General features: G+C 31.5%; 1 protein-coding gene and 1 long non-coding RNA gene across 3 annotated transcripts; both read left to right on the forward strand.

Annotated features, from left to right (window-relative positions):
* The first annotated feature begins 1378 nt into the window (after positions 1 to 1378).
* On the forward strand, positions 1379 to 5168 carry LOC136206988 (mitochondrial uncoupling protein 1). Of its 2 annotated transcripts, none has more exons than XM_065998225.1 (9): positions 1379 to 1768; positions 2177 to 2457; positions 2554 to 2632; positions 2871 to 3004; positions 3111 to 3209; positions 3299 to 3403; positions 3739 to 3813; positions 4384 to 4470; positions 4768 to 5168. In XM_065998225.1, the coding sequence occupies exons 2-9, from the start codon at positions 2203 to 2205 to the stop codon at positions 4801 to 4803; spliced, it is 870 nt and encodes a 289-aa protein (XP_065854297.1). In that variant the 5' UTR covers positions 1379 to 1768; positions 2177 to 2202; the 3' UTR covers positions 4804 to 5168. The 2 variants fall into 2 exon arrangements, with proteins under 2 accessions (XP_065854297.1, XP_065854295.1); XM_065998223.1 differs by having other exon boundaries at positions 1380 to 1768; positions 2239 to 2457.
* A 1821-nt stretch (positions 5169 to 6989) lies between these two features.
* Positions 6990 to 8967, forward strand: LOC136206704 (uncharacterized). The gene is made up of 3 exons (XR_010676390.1): positions 6990 to 7374; positions 7828 to 8516; positions 8720 to 8967. It is a non-coding gene; the product is annotated as an uncharacterized lncRNA (long non-coding RNA).
* The last annotated feature ends 229 nt before the right edge of the window (positions 8968 to 9196 follow it).

A 9196-nucleotide genomic window follows, 5' to 3' on the forward strand; every position in this document is an offset into this window, starting at 1 on the left:
GTCTTAAAAAGAATTAGAAAAGTATTTTTACTTGTGATCAGAGTAGTATTCTTTATGAACCATTGGATTATAATGAATCTAAATTCAATGATTAATGAGCAAATACTATTTGCTCCTTAAAGAGCATGTGATCGATCAGAACTGGTGGTTACAAAAGAATAACCTTATAAAGGATTAAAGGCCATGTTTGGCAATTAATTGTTAGCTGATTACATTAGCTGTTAGCTATTAGCTAATTACATTAGCTGATTTGACTAGCTATTTGTGTAGACCTGTTTGGTAAAAATTAGTTGATTGATAATAGCGGTTTGTGCAAAAAAGACGAATAAGGGCATTTCTTTTTTTAATACATAAAAATATACATAAAATAATTAGGGTTAAAGAAGTCCATTAATTTTAATATTGCAAAACGCTAATTGAAAAAGCTCTTAAAATGAGCTTTTTCTAAATTAGCGTTTTCATTCCAAAACTCTCTTCCAAACCTTTCTCAACCAAACACTCCAATCAGCGGTTTCAGTGGTCAAACCGCTAAAGTTGGTCAAAACCGCTCTTTTTATCCCAAAACGCTTTTTACCAAACATGGCCAAAGTGTTGCTGATGTTACAACTAATACCTTTATAGCTGGATAGTGTAACTTTCAAAATAACTAATAGATAACTAATTAATTATGTAAAATAGGATAATTCACATATCAATCCTTTAATTTTCTATTTTTACGCCGATATGTGACAAAAAACAAGATCAAAAAATCCAAAACAAACATAATAGTGAAATAATAACGACAATCAACTAAAATCAAAACCCCATAAAAATTCGAAACAGAGAAAAGGAAAAAAGTCAACATCTACAATTTAAAATCTTCTAAGGCTCTATTCTTTATTACTTAATTTCAGTAACAATCAGTTCAGTTCAGTAATCAGTTTTGTTCAGTAATTTATCATTAATTATTGTAATTATAAATTTTTTTATAAATTTTTTTTTTATTATTATTATCACTATTATTAGAACCATTATTAATTTTATCAAATTTTTATTTTAATTATTACTATTTTTAAAAAATATATTATTATTTCAGTTTCAATATAATTTAGTTCAGTTCAATTTTTTTTCAGTCATCTTATCTAAGTTAAGTTTTGATGATGTTTCTTTTAGTCCATATTTTTTTTACACATCAAACAAATAAATATAGTGCTTATTCATATACTTATCTTACCTTATTAAACCTCAAAAAGAAAAAAAAAAACCCTCAATTCCAACATTGCATAGAAGAGCTAAAGAGAAAGGCACAATATAGTACAAGGATCAAATGATCGTTTTTCCTGACCTAAATTGCCTTATTAGTTTTTAAAACTATTGAAATTAAATTAGAGTAAGAAAAAACACATCTTTTTTTCCTCGCAACTACTCGCTTGGTGACGTAATAGCGGCGTGGTGGCAGGCAAACTTGGTAGCAGTGGCGAAAACAAAGAATAAATGAAGGATGACGATGAATAGCAGAAGAGAACAACAACTGTAAACTCCGAGAGTGGAGAAAACTTCCAATTGAATCCTCACTTTCCCCAATATTCCCATTCCACCATTCCCATTTGCTCTGCCTTCTGTCTTTTCTTTCATTATAATTACTTCCATCCCTATTTCATTTCATCCTCTCCACCTTGATTCATCTCCATCTTCTCCGTTAGGGATGGTTGCCGATAGCAAGGGTAAATCCGATATTTCTTTCGCCGGAACTTTCGCTAGTAGCGCATTCGCTGCTTGTGTCGCTGAGGTAATCTATACACAATAGTATTGTTTAATGTTTTTTCACTTGAACTCTGATGATCGCGTTTTTCTTTTTCATTTAATCGAAACGGTTGTGCAAAATTATGATTTTTGATCTAGATTATGACGTTATGTCTCTATTCCATTTTCTGATCCATGAGAATTTTATGATGAGAAAGTAGGACTTTTTTACTATTATTGTTATTTAGAAAACCGAGGACTGACGAATGCCGACTAATGTAGTCCTTGATTCAGTGTCACTTGAAGCTTATCATTGAATACAATCGGATCTTGTTTATGATTTCATAAATATGATCTATGATGAGAGAGCTTGCCCCAGTACATGGAATGTTTTGATCGTTTCTGAGAAATCCCGATTTTGAGAAATTTATTTCATTGAATACTTGATTGGCAGGCCTCAATGACTCTGTGGTTGGCAGCATGCTTGATGATCTGCATATGTTTAAACTACTGCAGGTATGTACAATTCCGTTGGACACTGCAAAAGTTAGGCTCCAGCTCCAAAAGAAAGCTGTTGCTGGCGAGGGAGTCTCCTTACCAAAGTATAGGGGTTTGTTGGGCACAGTTGGTACTATTGCTAGAGAAGAAGGCCTATCGTCACTCTGGAAAGGAGTTGTACCAGGGCTTCATCGGCAATGCCTATTTGGAGGCTTAAGAATTGGGCTTTATGAACCTGTGGGTCTTAATTTTTCTCGTTGCATGATTCATTGAACTGTTTTCTATGTTGATGACTCAATTTTACAAAAAAAAAAAAAAATACATGCTTGACAGGTTAAGAACTTTTATGTGGGTCGTGACTTTGTTGGAGATGTTCCTTTAACCAAGAAGATTCTCGCTGGTCTTACTACTGGTGAGCTTAGTGGTTAAAAGGTTTTCTGAGAATTTTTTTATCTGCAAGTTCAAATAGACCATTGTCAGTTCATTCTATTACCAATTAGTGGATTTGGTATTAGAACCTGGTATTACTGGCACCTTGACTTGATACAAGTACAACTCTCGTACCAATTGATGATATTTCGTGCTCATTTAAAAATTTCTGCTATTCCTCTTTTTTTCTGTTAATTATTCTTGTTTGCCTCTTAAAACAGGTGCACTAGCAATCTGTATTGCAAATCCAACTGATCTTGTGAAAGTTAGACTTCAGTCTGAAGGAAAACTAGCACCTGGTGTGCCAAGGCGCTATTCTGGAGCACTGAATGCTTATTCTACAATTGTGAGACAGGTTGTGTAACAATCCACAATTAAAAAATGGTGCAAAACTGGACAGTTAATCTTAATTTTAGTTAGCAACTCTGCCTTACTGTTTCTAGTTCCTTTATATAAATTAGGAAGGAGTTGGTGCACTTTGGACTGGGCTTGGACCTAATGTAGCACGAAATGCTATTATTAATGCTGCTGAACTTGCTAGCTATGATCAAGTGAAACAGGTAAACTATATAGAACAATTTGATGTTTTTGTTCATCTTGTGATGTCAAATATTATTTCTGATAAAATATTTTCAAATTTTTAATGCAGTCAATTCTGAAAATTCCTGGGTTCACAGATAATGTTGTCACCCATCTTCTTTCTGGGCTAGGAGCAGGTTTCGTAGCTGTTTGTATTGGTTCACCAGTCGACGTGGTACTCTTTTTATACATTCTAGCACTCACATAATCAGTTGGAAAAGTTGATATTTTTTGGTGGCATTTTTATTTGCTTGTCAAGGATATTGTCAAGTGGTATTGCAATCAGAGGAAATGATGTTTTGTGCGCAAATTTCACCAAAAGGACTTAATGAATGATTAACTTGCCGATGTTAAGTAACGAAATTTTGTTAATTTGACTTTGTTAAGCAGCTTTGCTCATTATAAAAGCACTTGTTATCTATGAACTAGTCAATTGTTATTGTCTTACCATGGTTTATACTAAATGATTTATTAGACTAAACAGCATCACTGTTGGTTGCTCTTTCACAGGTTAAGTCAAGGATGATGGGGGATTCTGCTTACAAGAGCACACTTGATTGCTTCATTAAGACATTGAAGAATGATGTAAGATTGGCATTAACATAATTTAGTCTGCTGGGTTTTTTTTTTGTTCAACATGTTTCCCTTTTTAGAGAAGTTCGTCTCTTACTGAATCATTAAAATTGCATGGTCGAATGAGTTTTTCTATATGCTACATGTGAGCTTTTGATGTTATTTTCCTACATCTTATTCTCTTCGAACATTCATTTTCTTGGCCGGTAAACGTTGTTGTTGTGTGACCGAGAGGTCATGGGTTCGAGTCTTAGGAGCGGCCTCTTGCCAAAATAAATTGGCAGGGGAAGGCTTGCCCCCAATACACCCTTGTGGTGGGACCCCTCCCCGGACCCTCGCTTAGTGGGGACGTGCACCGGGCCGCCCTTTTTTTATACTGATTGTTGATAGTTGATTGTGTTTCTATTTTCTCATGCCTGTGTGTGTACGAGTAGTTGAGGAAGAATATATTGTTATGTATTGCCCTTGTTTGTTGAAGGGTGAGGGTGGTTGTTTTTACTCGTATATATCTATTAGAATTTGATGCTCTGGAAATTCCATGTGAAGAATATTTAAACATATAGCACTGAATGTGATTTGCAGGGACCATTGGCTTTCTATAAAGGCTTTATTCCAAATTTTGGGAGGCTGGGATCCTGGAATGTGATCATGTTTCTAACCTTGGAACAGGTAGGCTTGCAAACATTTAGTAATTGTTTTCTTCTAGATTTTCCTTTATTTCACGATAAATTTATTACACTTGACGTACCATGTCATCTGGACGTCAAGCTAACCTTGATGTCACGTTGCCAACAATTTAATACACTAAAATTCATTAATTAATCACACAATGTTATTATTTTGTTGGTTAAAGTGCAACGTGACATTCAATTATTGGTTTGCCGCACGGATGATGACGTGTATAATAAAATTTCTCCTAATCAATTGTTGTTTTTCATTTTCTAAAATTTTGTTTTTGGATGACAGGCCAAGAAATTTATCAGAAATTTAGAATCATCATGAAAGTGTCCATGACAGTGGACATGGAAGTAGAAATCCTGAGAATAATAAGATTCCCCATTGGTTGATGGCATCATTCTTAGTTCATACTAATTCAGATAATTATTTAGAATCAATTGGAATTCTCATGATGTTTTTCCCCTTATTGTTTAATCCTTACTGAATAAGGCCATGGGTTCTCATTTTTACAACTTTTAATTTTCAAATTTAAACAAATGCCGGAAGCAAGTTCACTTAATTCCGACTATTTGTTGTTGAGTATGCTAAATTTGTATGGATGAATGAACATGCACTTTTTCACTCACTTTGAGAAGTGCAAATTTACATCTAACCTATGAAATAGTATAAATTTATTTTTAATTTTTCAATCAATGTCGATTTTACTCTTTATCCCCTCTATTCCTTAAGGACTTGTTTGGATGATGGTTATTTAAAGTAAGGTAAGGTAAGATAAAATAAGTGAGATGTATGAAATAACTTGTTATGTTTGGATAGAATGTGAAATAAGTGATGATTAAATAATGTAATTATGTTTGGTTTGAATGTAAAGTAAGGTAAGGTTGTGTAAAAAATTACTTTTATATCCCTACTCTTACTTTTAATCGTAACTTCTATTTTTCTATAAACTAAATAAATTCTCATCAAAATTAATTAAATTGTTATATACTCATTTTGTTAAATATGGAAATTAAATACTCACTTAGTAATAATCAAAGTAAAATTCATCTTAAAAAAAAAAAGAGAAATTTTAGATTGTTAAAATTTCAAAGCAAAAATAAAATTATTACAAATTAATTAAAAAAAATCCCAATATATTGGTAGTGGGTTTTAAATTGTAAAAGTGAATTTTATATTGCTTGCCACAAAAAAAAAGCCATTTATTGGAAAAGAGGGTGTTATAGGAAGGTTTTTCTATTTAACCCTCCTCACCCCCAAATTGGGTGCATCCAAAACAAAACAAGGGAAAATTTACCCTCATGTACCTTTATTTACCTTACTCTTTAATTACACTTCAAAACAAACTAACTTTCATACACTTATTATACCTTACTTTAAGAAACCCTCATCCAAACAAACTCTAAAGGTAAAATTGATTTTGTTTAGAAACGTTAATAGTAAATTTTTATCGTTTCATAAATTAAGAGTAATTTTGCACTTGTGGTGAAGCTCTTAGCCTGTTGGTTGAGAGTTTACCTATGACTCTAGAGGTCATTAGTTTGAATCACATTCGGGTGGGGTGGATTAAGAGTTTTTCTTCATCTTTGATTATCAACTATTTGGATAAACTATAAATCTAGTTCTATGGTTATTTTATGGATTTAATCAATATACATACACAACAATAGAATTTTAAGCATCTGTGTTTATCAAAAAGTGCTATTTTAAGTTTTATTAATGAAAGGTAAAAAAAATTAATGTGTAATTTCATCTTCTAACCACTTTCCATCCTTCAATGTTCTGATCACCCAATAAGATTTGAATCGCATATTTAGTGTTAATGAAAATAAAACATATCTTCTATTAATGATATTTGAAATTGCATATTAATATTGTTTTGTATGTGAAGATTAAATCCATAATTTTCAACTAATTATAAAACTAAATTTATATTTATAATATGCCATGAATTTAATCTTATTTTTATCTAATGTTTTAGAAGTTGGTTCAATTAAAGCATCTCCTAAGGCAATTCCCCAATTTTGTATTCCCTATCCATAATTCTTCATTTTCTTTATCCGGGTCTCTATTTTTTCTCAAAGGCAATTCCTCAATTTTGTCTTTTCTATCTATAATTCTCCATTTTTTTTCCGATCTCTATTTTTTCTCCAATCTACTAATATAATTTCTTCCCTAAAAATATTCTATTCTTTCTTCCATTTTACATGCCACTTTTATTAATATTGTAAGGGCTATTTACATTAAAAAATCAAAAATCATATATGACAATAATATTATTGTTTTATCAATAGTGGTGATTTAATTTTTAATATGTTAAAAGTATAAATTTTTTATTTTATAAATGTCAAAGTAACTGATTAAAATGGCGTGAGAAGGTAAAAATAATACAAGGAATTTTTTTTAACTACCATAACTGCTATAGTATTTTCATATTTGATATAATTCCAATTACTTATTGATAAAATTGTAGATAAGTTTTGAAATTTGAACTTTAATGTAAATTTCCCATATTGTAATACCTTATATACAGGGCCGGCCCTGGACCTTGATTTTTGGGCGCAGGCCCAGGGCCCATAAATTCCAAGGGCCCCAAATTTTTTTTTAGTTCAGTATATTAAAAAAAAAATTAAAATTATCAAAAATAGATAATTAACCTACCGATTACGCCGCCTACTCGTCTCTTCCTCCGCTTTTTCTTCGCGTTTCTCTTTTTCCCTGTGCGATTCAAAGCCGTCTTCGACGTCTTCTTCTCTTCTTCTTTCTGTTGAGCTGCTGGAAGGAATCCTGACTTCTGTTTTGCGTCTTCCTCCCCTGTTTTGCCGCCTGACTACCGCTTGTCGTCTCTTCCGATTGCTTTTCTCCTTCTGCTGGTTTGCTGCCATTGTTTCTCTGGTGGTAAGTAAAAATAAATTAATAAAATTACATAATGGTTTTGCTGTTTTGTTGTTCTTTCTATAATAATTTTGCTGTTTTGTTTCTCTGGTTTGCTGCCATTTTTGGATAAATTAATTTTGATTTGTTTTTTTTTCCTATGATTAATTTATTTAGATTTTGCTGCTTTGATTTATGTTTATATTTTAGATAAGTTTGATTTGATTTGATTTTTTCTATAATTTTGCTACTTTGATTTTGCATAATTTTGCTGCTTTAATTGTTTAGATAAATTTGATGTTTTTATATAAATTTGATGTTGCTGATGTTGTTCAGATAAATTTGATGTTTTTTATAAACGTGATGTTACTGATAATGTTTGATAAATTTGATGTTACTGATATTTGATAAATTCGATATAGAGACCGTTCTTTACTTGTTTAAAATAATTTTAATTTTGTTTAGTATATTTTGAAGGTTGGTAGTAGGGCGGATCCTGGAGATACTAGACCGGATCGAATATCCGAGAAAAAAACTCCGGAATTGGATCTGACCGTTGACTTTTTTTGGAGAACCGAACTGGATTGGACCGTTGACTTTTCGTTAAAGAACTGGACCGAAATTTATCCAGGACCAGACTGATAATCGGATTGGATTGGATTGGATTGGACCGAATTGAAATAACCGAAAGTTTAGCAATAATAAATTTATATTTCATACATTAACTTTATATAAAGAGAAATATTATATAATATATTGTTATATATTTTGTAAGGTTTGGTAAACTAATTAAAATAATATAAATTTATAATTTATTAATAAGGTATACCATTATTATATAGTCATAAAAATTATTCCGATTAATTTCCGTTTATAAAATGAAATAAAAAATATTTATATAAAATGTAGACATGGAGAATCGAACACCTAACCAAATAGAACATTGTTAATCACCTTAACCATCTGAACCAATTCTACTTCTGGTTAACCATTTAATTAAGTAACAAATATTAAAAGTTTTAAATATTAAAAATTTTAAACATTTTATAAAATAGATTCACGTGCTTCTTTTATCCATTCTCTCTGCTTCGATTTTTTTCTAGGGTTCTGCAACAATGGCAATTCTATTTCAGTATTCTCCAATCCTTGTTTTGGTCATTGTTATGGTATGAACTGTCTTAATTTGGAACGTCTGTTTATTCTCTTGGGAAAAATTTGCATATTATGTTCTCAAATCATGTGTTTGCCGAATTAATTTTGTGTTTATTCTGTATATGATTATTTAAGTGAATCTTGTCGTCTTATGCCTCTATTTTATCATAGCTATCGAATAGTTCTATATTAACTATATTTTTTTTTTGTAATGAAGGGAAAATGTCTTCTTCGGATAGCAAGAGAAAATCAATCCGTGATAGTTCATCAACAGATGATGTTACATACAGCTCTATGCGGCATCCACGACCACAATCACGTGTTGAAGGTGATAGCATGAGAAATGATCCAAATCTCCAAAATGACCTTATTGGTTAGATATATCCGAAACAGCCCACAAAGATTGGCTATGTTTAAACGTTGTTGTGTGGCGTCGGGTATTAAGTATACAAAAGCATTATGCTATGATTGCCCCACTAGGTGGAATAGCACCTATTTGATGTTAGATGTTGCATTAGGATATCAAAAGACATTTGACAAGTTAAAAGATCTTGATAAGAAATATGCAAAAGATTTTGTGAATGATATTCTTGTTGAGAGTGATTGGTTGAGTATTAAGAATCTTTGTAGGTTTTTGAAAAGATTTTATGATATAACTTGTAAATTCTTAGATTCATCATATCCTACCTCTAGC

Source organism: Euphorbia lathyris, chromosome 9, assembly GCF_963576675.1.
Source record: "Euphorbia lathyris chromosome 9, ddEupLath1.1, whole genome shotgun sequence".
In the NCBI taxonomy this organism is placed as follows: domain Eukaryota; kingdom Viridiplantae; phylum Streptophyta; class Magnoliopsida; order Malpighiales; family Euphorbiaceae; genus Euphorbia; species Euphorbia lathyris.

Excerpts from the sequence above, each read along its gene's own strand:
- LOC136206988 (XM_065998223.1), top strand. The coding sequence starts at position 1,685 with ATGGTTGCCGATAGCAAGGGTAAATCCGATATTTCTTTCGCCGGAACT. Across the intron at positions 2,458-2,553 it reads GAATTGGGCTTTATGAACCT|GTTAAGAACTTTTATGTGGG; the intron begins GTGGGTCTTAAT and ends CATGCTTGACAG. Across the intron at positions 3,404-3,738 it reads TTGGTTCACCAGTCGACGTG|GTTAAGTCAAGGATGATGGG; the intron begins GTACTCTTTTTA and ends GCTCTTTCACAG.